Raw genomic sequence first — 14,221 nt, forward strand, 5'->3', positions numbered from 1 at the left:
CAACTAGGGTTCAATAGCTCCATAGTAGATGCCAGCATTGTATTCAAATCCACAGAACTACCCCGGCATCCAATAGCATTCTCGGTTGTGCTACTTATATCAGAGCGTGTCTTTTGGGAGTTGACTTGTTTAATCATAGTGGAAATGCTGCACATGATTTGGCCTCGCTAGATTTTCAAAGGTGCATTAACATCATCTCACATAGATAGAAGACATAGTTTAAATGACAAAATAAAATGATTAAAACCTCCAAATTGTACTTAGCCAGTCATAATCCTATTTAATCAACGCAACAGTATTTCAGGGGCCAGAGTTCTTTGGCCTAGTTTTCATAGTGCTTTGAAACTGAGCCTCTATAATATATTTTGGCCCTCTCATTGCTGACCACTGCCCTAAGGGTACGTCAGGTTATGTATGTAGTGAATATGCTGAGATTGTAACCAAGTCTCTGTGTGTATCAGGAGATTTCCAGTATCCTATTTCAGTGCATGTTTTTGTGTTCTGTGCATACACTGAGCTCTTCCTTCTCCTACACCATTCCATCACCAGAGCAAAGAAGTCTGATGTTCCTGAATATGATGGTGTTTCCACCAAGGCTCAAGGCACAGATGCTGTGAGCATTCATTTTGGTCATTTATTTTGAGCAAAAGTGTGTGGGAACTGATTTTTTTAAAATATCGGTCTTGAAACTCAGAATCATAGGTTATACAACACAGTGACAGGCCCTTGGCAGCCTACCATCAAGTGTCTATCTAATCCCATTTACCAGAACATGGTCTGTAGCCTACAATGCCTTAGTGATTCAAGTTCTCATCTGGATGCTTCTTAAGTGTTGTGAGAGTACCTGCCTCCACCACTATTTCAGGCAGTGCTTTCCAGATTGCAACCACCCTCTGTTTGAATAAGGTTTTCCTCAGATCCCCTCTAAACTTCTTATCCATTACCTTAAACCTATGCCATCCAGTTTTATGTACCTCTACTATCATAGAATCATAGAGCACTACAGCACAGAAGCAGGCCCTTCGGTCCATCTAGTCCATGCCGGCCTGGTTTTCTGCCTAGTCCCGTGTACCTGCACCCAGACCATATCCCTCCAAATCTCTCTCATCCATGCACTATCCAAATTTCTCTTAAATGTTACAATTGAACCTGCATCTACCACTTCCGCTGGCAGCTCGTTCCACACTCACACCGCCCTCTGAGTGAAGTAGTTACCCCTCAGATTCCCCTTAAATATTTCACCTTTCACCCTAAACCTATGACCTCTAGGTCTAGTTTCACCCAACATGAGGGGAAAAAGCCTGCATGCATTCACCCTATCTACACCCCTCATAATTTTGTATACTTCTATAAGAACTCCCCTCATTCTCCTGCGCTCCAGGGGATAAAGTCCTAACCTATTCGACCTATCCCTGTAACTCAGGTCCTCAAGTCCCGGCAACATCTGTGTAAATTTTCTCTGCACTCTTTCAAACTTATTGATATCTTTCCTGTAGGTAGGTGACCAGAACTGTACACGATACTCTAAGTTTGGCCTCACCAATGTCTTATACAATTTCAACAGAACATCCCAACTCCTGTACTCAATGCCCTGATTTATGAAGGCCACGTGCCAAAAGCTCTCTTTACGACCCTATCTACCTGTGATGCTACTTTCAAGGAACTATGGATTATTATTCCCAGGTCCCTTTGATCTACAGCACACCTCAGAGGCCTACCATTCACTGTGTAAGTCTTACTCTGGTTTGTCCTCCCAAGGTGCAACACTTCACACTTGTCTGCATTAAATTCCATCTGCCATTTTTCAGCCCATTTTCCCAGCTAGTCCAGATCAATTTGCAAGCTTTGATAGCCTTCCTCGTTGTCCACTACACTGCCAGTCTTGATGTCATCCACAAATTTGCTGATCCAGTTTACCACTTTATCACCTAAATCATAGATGATAAACTACAATGGACCCAGTACCAATCCCCGCGGCACACCACTAGTCACAGGCCTCCATTCAGAGAGACAACCATCTACTACCGCTCTGTGGCTTCTCCCGCTAAGCCAACATTGAATCCAATTGACTACTTCATCCTGAATGCCAAGTGACTTAACTTTCTGAACCAGCCTCCCCCATGGGACTTTGCCAAAGGCCTTGCTAAAGTCCATGTAGACAATGTCCACCACCTTCCTTTCATCAACTTTCCTGGTAACCTCCTCGAAAAACTCTATCAGATTGGTTAGACATGACCTGCCACGCAAAAGCCATGTTGACTATCCCAAATCAGGCCCTGTCTATCCAAATACTTATATATCCTGTCCCTCAGAATACCTTCCAATAATTTACCCACGACTATCAGGAAAAATTTCCCACTACCTATCCTATCTCTGCCCCGCATAATTTTGTATACCTCTATCTGGTCCCTCTTCTGCCTCCTCTGCTCCAAGGAAAACAAGCCTACCTAGTCTCTTCTCGTAAATGAAACTCTCCTTCTCAGGCAATATCCTGACGAATCTCCTCTGCATCCTTTCCAGTGCAATCACATTCTTCCTATTGTGTGATGATCATGACTGCACACAGTATTCCAGCCGTGGCCTAACCAATGTTTTATAAAGTTGTACCATAACCTCCCTGCTCTTATATTCTATGCTTCATATAATGAAGGCAAATAGCCCTTTTCTACCTGAGCTGCCACCTTCAGGAACTTGTACACCAAGTTCCTCTGCTCATCAATTCTCCCTAAGGCCCTACCTTTCATTGTGTGATGTACCACTACGCATGTTCCTTTCCACACTGTGGAACATGGAAAGGAGACACTGGCCATCCCCTTATAATGAACAAGTTCCATTTTTACAGATTTCCATAAGTCAATTTTGTCCACAAGTCGGAAAATACATAAAAATCACTCGATACAGTAACCATACCTCTGCAGTGTTGAAATGAATGGCATCAAAAGCAATAAGGCTGAGAAGAAAGAGCAATTACTAAAAGTGGAGAGAGATAGAGGAAACTAGTTCTGCCATTCATAGGAACAAACTTATGTATATACGTGGGAGTTTAATATTTTGGGAAATCAGTTGTATGGCTGGACAGCCTGTATAGTATTCAGGGCTGAAACTGTGCCTGGAGATTCAGGGAGCATAACAGAGTCTGGGTGTAGTTTGGGGTGGGGTTGGTCCAGATCATCATAATTCACCATGAAAAAAAAATCTCATGTCATAGACTCACAGAGAGATACAACACAGAAACAAGCCCTTTAGCCCACTGTTCACACCGACCATCAAGCACCCATTTACACTAATCCTACCTTAATTAATTTTGTTCTCCCCACGTTTCCGTCAACGCCCCTCAGATTTTACCATTCATCTACACACTGGGAACAATTTACAGTCGTCAATTAACGTCCCAACCTGCACATTTTTGGGATGTATTGGGAACTGGAAACGGTGTAGTCACAGGAGAGAACATACAAACTCAAACAGCACCAGAGGTAAGAATTGAACTGAAGTCACTGGAGCTGTGAGGCAGCAATTCTATCAGCTGCACCACAGTGCCACCCCTCTCTGAATCTTTTATCATTCCTTTAAATTTGTATCCTTCAAACACACCTTTCGGTGGAAACCATTTATCCTTATTTACTCGATCATAACACAATGATTTCTAGTAAATATTTTTGTTTTCTTCTAGTTAGCCCATTTACAGTCTTTAAATTCATTCCATAATACAGTCAAAATGTAGTCAAACTTCACTAAGTACAGAGTGTGAAGAGCAACAAATAAATAACACCTTAGTCTTCAGGGTGTTGGATGGTGCCAGAATCTTCAGTTTAGTCCTGGCTCAGCCTAAGAATAGTGCTGTGACTTTCAAGATTTTAGATCATTAACCACTAGAAATAAATTATTTGAATCTTTCAGCTTTCAATTAGTAAATCCAGGAATTTGTTATATGACAATTAGTCCAACAGCATGTGTTGATTTTAACTACTCAAAAACTTCCCTGAATTCCCAAGATAAAATTGATCACTCTGCCTTTGAAGTATATGTATTTTAAAACAGTTCAATGTTCCAGTATTTTTTTTTATTTACAGCGTGGTAACAGGCCATTTCGGCCCAACGAGTCCGCTCCGCCCATTTTAAACCCCCAAATTAACCTACCTGTACGTCTTTCGAATGTGGGAGGAAACCGGAGCACCCGGAGGAAACCCACGCAGACACGGGAGAACGTACAAACTCCTTACAGACAGCAACGGGAATCGAACCCCGATCACTGGCACTGTAATAGCGTCGCACTAACCGCTACGCTACCGTGCCGCCCTTTTGCCTTTGTTTTCCATCATGCTTCTTGTATTGAAACATAGCAATGTAATTAGGATATTCAATGGGTCGCTCTTCCAAATAGCCTTTCTAATGGATGAGCACCTGGTTGCTGTTTGACCCTGATCCTGTCTCAATTGAGGTTGACCTCACACTTGCCTAGGGATATCTTCTCTCCTAATTTTACTGTGGGGCCAATGCCAGTGGTAACATTGCAATAATTTTACAGCAGCTATCACCAAACTCAAACCAGAAACCCCAGATTGAATCAGAAAATTTGGCTGTGTGATATTACACCACAGTGAAATGTTTTTACTGACTGAGCATTGAGGGAGCTGACATAGCAGTGTCAGCATGGGTGAGCACCAAAAGGATAAACTGCAAACTTTGCAGATCTCAATTTTGGGAAGGGCATCTTGCAGACTAAGAGTGAATTGCTGTAAGTTGAAAATAAAAGCCAGATCTTGTGCTGTTCTGAATCTCTGATGTTTTAAAAAAATTCCTTTCAAGTGCTACCTATTTGCAACTTCAGAACATGCTGAAACACTGCAACTAATGAAGTACTTCTGAAGTGCAGTCACTGTTGAAATGTAGGAAATGCTGAAGCCCAAGTTGTGCAGGGGAAATCAAATGAAAATTGTCACATCCTCTTGTGCATCTCTTGCTCCTGGAGGGTGGCTGTGCCAGTCAGCCTCTCACCAGCAAATGATGGAGAATCAAGCACCTCAAAAGATCATTTCATATTTTTAGCTGACAGCTTTACTTTCAATATATGTAAACAGAAATGAATGCTTGGCCTCATTCCATATGACTCGCTCTTTTTGTTAGATCATTCTGTTAAAAGCACTTTCACTGGAAATTTGCATTATCATCTTTCATTGCTAGTTCCTCAGTAGCTGTATCCTTTGAGAAGGTGGATTGTTTAGTGCCTCTATGGACCAGAGTTTGTACAAAGGATGCCACTGTTCTGCTGGAACTATGTATCTTCTAGCTTGCATCTGGCCACCGGATAACTCACCAGAGCATCAGTTAGTTTAATTTTATAGTTTTAGGGTATTCATTCAAAATTCAAATTAACCTTCAGATCTTAATGCATGTCATCAATTAATTTTCTGAAAACCTTTTGTGTTTCCCACACCCGCTAATTTTCTTTGCTCATGCCTGCCCTCTATTCCTTTACTAAAGGCCCTATGCTGGATCATTCTGGACCTAGGTCACTCCCTGGCTCACTGGCCCACAGTTCCCACCCACCCACACTTTTCCTGGATGCAGAGGGCTGAGTGGCCCCAACAGATATCCAGTGAGACGGAGCTGGTTCAGAGCAACAAGAAGGCTTCGGGCATCACATCCTGAATCAAATAGCTTTAAATGATTTTAAACAAATATTAAAATGCCATAAAATTGAAGAAGATTAACTCAGACACTTTAAAACATAAATAATTAAAAAGATTGAAATAAAGTAAAATAAGGCAAGTGCTTTATCTTTTTCCACAGACTCAGCGACAAATTCAGATGTGCATGGTAGCCATTTCCATGCTAGTTATTCCTGGCATGAAAGGGTCAGATGTGAAGTGCATTTGTATCCCCTTCAGCACATCGTTCCTCCTCTCCTGAACTGGCCATTGTCCAGAGATGGGTTCAGTCAGATGCACGAGCAGCTGACCATTTCAGCTCAGACTTCTGCACTGCAGCGTGCACACCTGGAATTCCGAAGGTTAGAAGGGATGATAGCTGTCTGATCCCCTTGGAACCGCTGACTATCAATCAGCAGGACCTGGGCCATCTACTCCTTCTCTCAGATGCAGTTTTGTGGGCATTGAACATCCTCAGCACCTTGTCTTGAATAGCTTTATTGTTATCTGATTGCTTTAAGAATGTCATACACTGAGCTTATCACAATTTTGTTCCTTCCCAAAGCTCACAAGCTTGCATTTCCAGTAAGGCCTAGCTGTGTACTGAACAGGAACACAAAAGCAAGGCTGTGGTTCCCACACCATCACCCCCACTTGGGGGGACAATTGCCATGCACCAATCAGCACTTTAACTGAGATCCCCTCACCCAACGTGGTTTGGGAAAATCAAACCTGGCACTTTCTTTGCCTGTTCACTATGACACGAATTAACATATTGTTTCAGTACTAATTGATTGCCATGAGATTGAATACAAAAGGAAGATGGATAGAATTGCATTTCTTTGGTAAGATATATTTGGGGAAATGAGGCAGAGGTTCAGCACAGCAAGATTTCACTGCAAGCAATGATGAGACTAAGACAAATGAGATCAAGTGATTTGTTAGTAATATTAAAATAGTGGTTGAAGAATAAATACCATCAACTCACCAGGAATTACTCCTCAACTCTTCTTAAAAATAATGCCATTGGAGTTTTTTTTAAAGTCTAACTGAAGGCAGACAGATCCTTGGCTTACATTACTTCCAGAGCTGAGAAATCTGAATTGTACCCATAATGTTACCATGAGGACTGAAAAAATAAAATTCAGTAATCTTTAAGATCAAGTGTGTACCATTCATGGATTTGTAAGCAGCATACAAAGCTAAAATTTGTAGATCTGAAAGCCTTTAAAATGTCAGAATAACCATCACTGGGTATAAATGCTGAGACTTTTTTTCTTATGTTTTCAGGCAGAGGGAGAGGATAACCTTAAGAAGATGCAACTAATGGAATTAGCGATACTGAACGGCACCTATAGAGATGCCAACATCAAATCACGTAAGGATATGATGGACTTGTAGAACCTCGTATGAGCATTGCACAACTTGTATAAATGTTCCTCTTTCAGACAACCCAGCAGAACCTTTGGGTCGAATCGTTTTATATTGAGCACCTGGAGGAAGGGGCACTTGATGAGAATTAAACACATTGTTGTAGCTTCTGTTATCTAGAAGCTAAATTCCACCATTGTAAACCAAAGGAAAGTTTTCCCTAGTTGGAATAATTTTCTCAGTTTGAATGCAAGATGTTAAACTCCCCAGGGATGGCCAGAAAATTGCTGAAATCATGACACAAAATGAAGTTGTGATTGACCAGTCCACAATAAATCATTTGCTCTTGAAATAAGTAACTAACTGGGCAGATTGGATTCTAAGGAATAGCTGGCTGCTGACAGTGAGAAATGCATAGTTACTGTTTGACAGTTTGATGGAGCATTGTGCACTTGTGAAACGAATGAGCAGAGATTATTGCATTTTCCTATGGACTGAATGATGTAGCAGAGAACATCTTCTGGTACTGTCTGTATATGTACAGATTTGGTGTTTCCTGCTAGTCCATCACTCAAAGGAAATCTTATATCTGCTCATCTTAAACAAAATATTTCTTAATATACATACTTATGTGAATTTCTGTTATTTTCTGCAGGACGCACTGTTTGGTTTTGGCCTGATTATTGAAGGAACAGACTTATTGTTGCATAAATATTTACTGAGCAAGAAATTCTTTGATTATCAATGGCAGATCCTGATTGTCAATCTGAGATCATTAATACCGTTTTAGGTGGCATTAAATATTAAGGATAAGGGTACATCAATGTCACCCATTCAAGAACTGGCACAAGCTCACAGACCAGCCAAACGCAGAGTATATATTCACATACAATTGAAGTAATACATTATAAATAAGCAATTATGGTTGTGGTTCAGTGAACTCAAATTTTGGGACTCGTTAGTTTTTAATTGATTTTTGTCACATTTTAATGTCATTTGAACCCCTTAATATTACTGCCTTGTGATCATTTTCAAATATTCACCTTCCTGTAAATTTATTTGGTCCTACTCCATTTGAGAAGATTTCATACACAGGAGCACGTGTATCAAATGAAGTCCTTTCTGGCAAAGTTCTGTTACAGGAGCTCCAATTTGTACACATTAACTATCTGAACATCTTGACTAAATTACTGACTTATAATCACCAAGAAGTTTTTAATAAAAATCTTCATTTCTCTTTGTGGGATGCAAATACATCTTTACAAGTGTTTTCCCAGTTCTTAGACATAATTTCCAAAAGGCATAATTCTACATTGTCTACTCATTTTGTAAACTTTCCATAGCAAATGTTAAGAGTCACAAATGAAAATACATTTAATTTTCCTTGATTTTTCTCTCTTATACCACTCTTTCAAAATATTGGCGAACAGCATATAGGAATTTTTGGAGCCTGCATAAACCTGAGTGCACCAAACGTCCAGCAAGTTACTTAGACTTAAAAGGAGGTTGCTATGTAATTAATCATGTCCATTACATTTATTTCTTTTCTAGCTAATGTTGATATTAAAATAAATATAAGTTCAATATAAATTTAATATTTAGATCTTTGGCATTTTGAAGATAGTTGGCAATTGGACTCACTCATAATAATTTTTAATACCTGGCTGGCCTATTTCATGAAGAGAGTTATAAGACTGATCATCTTACCAAGTATTTCCAATCACATGTTGGAAAACCATGGATGTTTATAGCATAGAAAGAGGACCATTCATTGTGATTGCGATAGCAGTTCACAGGTAAAATCAAAATGTATCCTACTGTCCACTTAAATCAGCAATAGTTGCAACTGCTACGATGCAGAAAATGTGGATTGTAATGTGGATTGAAAAATCTATTGGACAATGACATTCAAAGTAGGCATATGCAGAAATTCAGAAAGAATACCCTCCAATACTTACTCCTAAATAAAAGTACAGATTTGTATTTAAATGCCTTTCTCCATGTCATGATTTCCCAAAGTGTTCCACATACCTTTGGAATGTAGCAATAATTTAAATGCAAGTGTCAACTATTATAGGTGTGTGAGGGAGAAATATTGTCCAGGACATTGTGGAAAACTCCTCAACACATTTTCAAGTAGTGGCATATGCATGGAGCTGGTTGGTGGGGCATTATATAAAAGTGCTGTTAATGGAACCTTGAACATTGATTTTGAACACCCTGGTCTGTTCACCTGGATAAAATTGGAGTGTGTAATAGAAGCTGAGCTTCTTTATACTTAATACACAAGGACTCCAAATATATTAGCCAGTCAAAACTGGCTATTCTTGAGTTTTTCAGTTTGTGTGTTTAGTTGATATGATTTAATTTTCTTTGGAAGTATGTTTGTTTTGTTTGAGCTTAAAGGTGTGCTTTAGCATTGCAAGTTACCACTGCTTGTACTAATGATTACTTAATTTTTCTTTCATTCCTCCCGCTTTTTTTGCTTCCCCCATTTCCCATTTTCCTTTTCCTCACACACACTATTCTCTCCACACCTTCTCTGTGAATTTTCTTCGCTTACTATAGCTGCCCTTGCCTTTTCTTTTGCAGCGACAGCCCAAGCTCCACGGATCATTACAGGGCCCACGTCGGTTCTTCCACCAGCTGCCTTGCGAGCCCCTACGCCAGCTGGTCCAACTATTATGCCTCTAATTAGGCAAATTCAAACAGCAACAGTCATGCCTAATGGATCCCCTCATCCAACTGCAATAGTGCCTCCTGCACCTGAAGCCGGTCTAATCTATACTCCTTACGATTATCCTTACACACTGGCACCAGCTACTTCCATCCTGGAGTATCCCATTGAGCCTAGCGGAGTTTTAGGTAAGGAGCCTTTTCAAGTGTGACTGTTCCACAACATGTTTAACATCCTAGTGCACTGTTTGAGTGAGTTAAGGCTCATTTCATTTAACTGAAGCTTGAGACTTTTGGTGATTGTAATGTGCAAGCCCAATTGAATTACCTTTTGAAATAATAATTGTCACTGAGGACTGTAACGTGTACCTCATAATTCTATTTATAAGTTCATAATGTATTTCAGGTTTTTTCAAAAGTAAAACAGATCATTTATGTAGTGCACACGCACAAATATATGCAAAGCCATCCTTGGCAAGCTCTTAATCAAGACAATACTACAGTCCCATCATCTTTTCTCTCCTGCTGATTTATTCCAATAGGCCCTGATGTCATTAGTTGTTCATTCTGAATAATGTATGAAAGAAAAGTTGCATGTGGACTTGGCCTTCCAAAGCTCCCCAAAACAACTATTTAGGAATAAAAATAGTTTTCCAGTTTTTGATGTTCAGGTAGATAGAGAGAAGGTGAAGACAAGAGAAATTAATGATCGTGTTAAATCCAAGGAAGAGGCTTACAAAGTTGCCAGGTATATCAGTAGGCCTGAGGATTGCGGGCATTTTAGAAACCAGCAAAAGAAGACCAAGAAATGGAAAACAAAAAGGGTAAGATAAAATATTAATGTAAACTGGTAGGAAATATAAAATCAGGCTCAAAGTTTTTATAGGTATGTAAAAGAAGTCAAATTTGAGACTCTTATAGATAGAGAAAGGCTAATTTTTACCATGGGGAATGAAGAAATGGCAGAAGAATTAAACAATTACTTTGTATCTGTCTTTACAGAAGAAAACACACAAAATCTACTGGATATATCAGAGAATCAAGGGTCTAATGAGAATGCAAAACTAATGGAACTAAGTATTAGTCAAAACTAGTGCTAAAGAAGTTGGTAAGCTTGGAAGCTGGTGAATCCCAGATGATCTGAACCCCAAAATGTTGCTAAAGATGTCTTTAGTCAATGCTCTGGTTATCATCTCCCAAAGCCCCATTGATAATGGAGCTGTGGATTGGAGGGTAGCAAATGGAACCCCACCATTTAAGAAAAGGGTGGGAGAGAAAATAGGGAACCACTGACCTGTTAGCCTAACATCAGTGGTAGGAAAAATGCTAGAATCTATAATGAAGGATGTAATATAAGAATACCTTGAAAAGAGTGAAAGGTCTGAGCAGAGTTAACATGGATTTATGAAAGGAAAATCATGTTGACTAATCTGCTGGAGATCTTTGAGTATGTGACTAGTAGAATAGATAAGGGGAACCGGTGGATGTGGCATATCTGGATTTTCAGAAGGTGTTCAACGGTGAAAGAGCGGGCAGTTTTGATGTTCAAAGGTACCTACCTGCATGTACTTATACACGTCACTCAAGGCCAACTTGTAGGTATGACAAGAGATTAGGAGGGCAAATGGCCTTCACTATAAGGGAATTCAAATCGAAGACTAAGGAAGTCTTACTGCAATCATCTAGGGCCTTGGTGAGACCGCATCTGAAGTATTGTGTTCAGCTTTAGTCTCCTTCCCTAAGAAAGAATAGACTTTCTAAAGCAGGAGTCAGCAAAAATTCAGCAAAATGGTTTCAGGGATGGCAGATTTGCCATACGAGGAGAGACTGAGTAGACTGGGCCTGTATTCTCTAAAGTTTCAGAGAATAACATCTGTTCGAGTATAGAAAATTCTTAAAGGGTAGATGCATGGAAGGTGTTTTCACTGGCTTAGGAATCTAGGACCAGGGAACACATTTTGGGAATAAGGGGTCAGCTGTGTGGGACTGAGTTGAGAAGATACTTTTTCACTCAGAGTGTGGTGAAACATCAGAATTCTCTGCCTCACCGGGCTGTGGAGCTTCTGACATGTTCACTCAGAATTTTACAATTCTGCATCAGCCATTAGTTTGGAGGGCTGTCAGAGGATACAGAGGGATATAGATAGGATGCAGAGTTGGGCTGAGAAGTGGCAGATTCAGTTCAACCCAGATAAGTGTGAAGTGGTTCATTTTGGTAGGTCAAATATGTTGGCGGAATATAGTCTTCATGGTAGGACTCTTGGCAGTGTGGAGGATCAGAGGGATCTTGGGGTCCGAGTCCATAGGACGCTCAAAGTGGCGACGCAGGTTGACTCTGTGGTTAAGAAGGCACATGGTGTATTGTCCTTCATCATTCGGGGAATTGAATGTAGGAGCCGTGAGGTATTGTTGCAGCTATATAGGTCCCTGGTCATACCCCACTTGGAGTATTGTGCTCAGTTCGCCTCGCTACAGGAAAGATGTGGAAGCCATAGAGAGGGTGCAGAGGAGATTTACAAGGATGCTGCCTGGAATGCGGAGCATGCCTTATGAAAACAGGTTGAGGGAACTCGGCCTTTTCTCCTTGGAGAGATGGAGGATGAAGGGGGACCTGATTGAGGTGTATAAGATGATGAGAGGTATTGATAGGGTAGATAGTCAGAGGCTTTTCCCCAGGGCTGAATTGGTGGCCACAAGAGGACATAGGTTTAAGGTGCTGGGGAGTAGATATAGAGGAGATGTCAGGGGTAAGTCTTTTACTCAGAGAGTGGTGAGTGCGTGGAATGGGCTGCCGGAAATAGTGGTGGAGGCTGATACGATAGGGTCTTTCAAGACACTGTTAGATAGGTACATGGAGCTGAGTAAAATGGAGGGCTATGGGTAAGCCTAGTAATTTCTAGGGTAGGGACATGTTCAGCACAGCTTTGTGGGCCGAAGGGCCTGAATTGTGCTGTAATTGTTCTATGTTTTATAATGTAAGTGAATGGTGGAGCAGGCTCAAGGTCTAGGTTATTTCTTATAGAAGTTCTTTAATCTGCTAAGGGAGTCTAAAACAAGGGACCTAATCTGTAAATTAGAATAAAGTCATTTAGGTATGATTTTAGTAATCATGGTTTGCACAAACTATAGTGAAAATCTGGAACTCTATCCCCAAAACTTTTCTCTAGGTCAATTGAAAATTGTGAAACAGAGCTTGGTAGTTTTTTTTATTCAGCAAAGCTATTAAGGGTTACAGACGGGCAAATGTAGTTAAGATACAATCAGCCATGATCTAATTGAATGGTGAACAATCTTGACGGTCTGAAAAGCCAACTCCTGTTCTTAAGACCTTTCTGACTGCACTGTAATGAAACTTGAAATGTGTTGTTATTGAGGTTCAATCCACATAATGATACTTAGAACATTTTTTTGTTAATAGCTAACCAAAAAATACAAATGGTGCAATTTAAATTTCTGATGTAATCTTTTTCTCACAGTATTAGAAAAGCACATCCATCGACTGTCAGTTCTTCCCAGTAGCGATGTCAAAGAAAGGCATTGTCTGTTTAACATGACGGAGTTGACATAATACCTTCTTTTCTGTAGAAAGACATCCATTTAGCTGCACACAAGGCCATTTCTGCTACAGGATAAAGCCAAAAGGCTTTTCACAAGAAAATTGGCAAATGGATCTGCTGCATAGAATTGGACAAATTGATAACTTAGTCTGCATCAGTAGTGCCGCTGAATATAATTATTACACCAGTGTTCAGTGTACATGAATGCAAGGCCCCAAAGAAGATTTTAAACAAAACTATCCTGATCCTAGTTAACTTTAAGGAGCACTGAATGGTAGGATAGATACTGATCTGAAAAGTTTATAGCCACTTAATACTTGAATCTGAGGGCTGGCTATTTTGAATCTTGTTTTTTTGCTAAGTACAGGGAACAGTAGAATAGTTAATTAGGTTTCTGGACTGGTAACCCAGAGGCCTCGACTAATGATCCAGAGGCAATATTTCACCAAAGCAACTTGGAATTTAAATTCTTTTAATTAAATAACCTAGAAAAAAATAAACTAGTACCAGTGACTGTGACCACAGAATGATTAGATTTATCATTATAAACATCTGGTTCACTAATATCCTTTAATGAAGGAAATCAGCCACCTAACCTATTTACTACTCTAGATTAACAACAATATGACTGAGTTTTAACTACCTTCTTGGATTGTTTTCTCTGGAGTGTCAGAGGCTGAGGGGCAACCTGATAGAAGTATGAGAGGCATAGATAGAGTAGGAATTCAGAGTCTTTATTCCAGGGTGGAAATGTCAAATACTAGAGGGCATAGGTTTAAAGAGAGAGGGGTAAAGTTTAAAGGAGATTTACGAGGGAAATATTTTACACAGAGTGGTAGGAGCCTGGAATGAGGTGGTAGAAGCAGATATGACAGCAACGTTTAAGAGGGATTTAGACAGACACATGAACAGGCAGGGAATGGAGGAATGTGCAGGGAGATGGGATTATTTAAACTGGCATCATAG

At 40.1% G+C, this 14,221-nt stretch overlaps 1 protein-coding gene across 4 annotated transcripts in view; it reads left to right on the forward strand.

Annotated features, from left to right (window-relative positions):
- LOC127567951 (protein quaking) overlaps nt 1-14,221 on the forward strand; it is a 428,171-nt gene that overhangs the window by 393,668 nt on the left and 20,282 nt on the right. For 2 of the 4 annotated variants that reach the window (XM_052011187.1, XM_052011189.1), the window contains exons 5-6: nt 6,942-7,029; nt 9,591-9,887. In XM_052011187.1, coding sequence (XP_051867147.1) covers nt 6,942-7,029; nt 9,591-9,887 — 385 coding nt within the window. The remainder of the gene's footprint in view (nt 1-6,941; nt 7,030-9,590; nt 9,888-14,221) is intronic. The other 2 variants (XM_052011188.1, XM_052011190.1) reach the window with 2 other exon arrangements.

This window comes from Pristis pectinata, chromosome 3, assembly GCF_009764475.1.
Source record: "Pristis pectinata isolate sPriPec2 chromosome 3, sPriPec2.1.pri, whole genome shotgun sequence".
NCBI lineage: Eukaryota > Metazoa > Chordata > Chondrichthyes > Rhinopristiformes > Pristidae > Pristis > Pristis pectinata.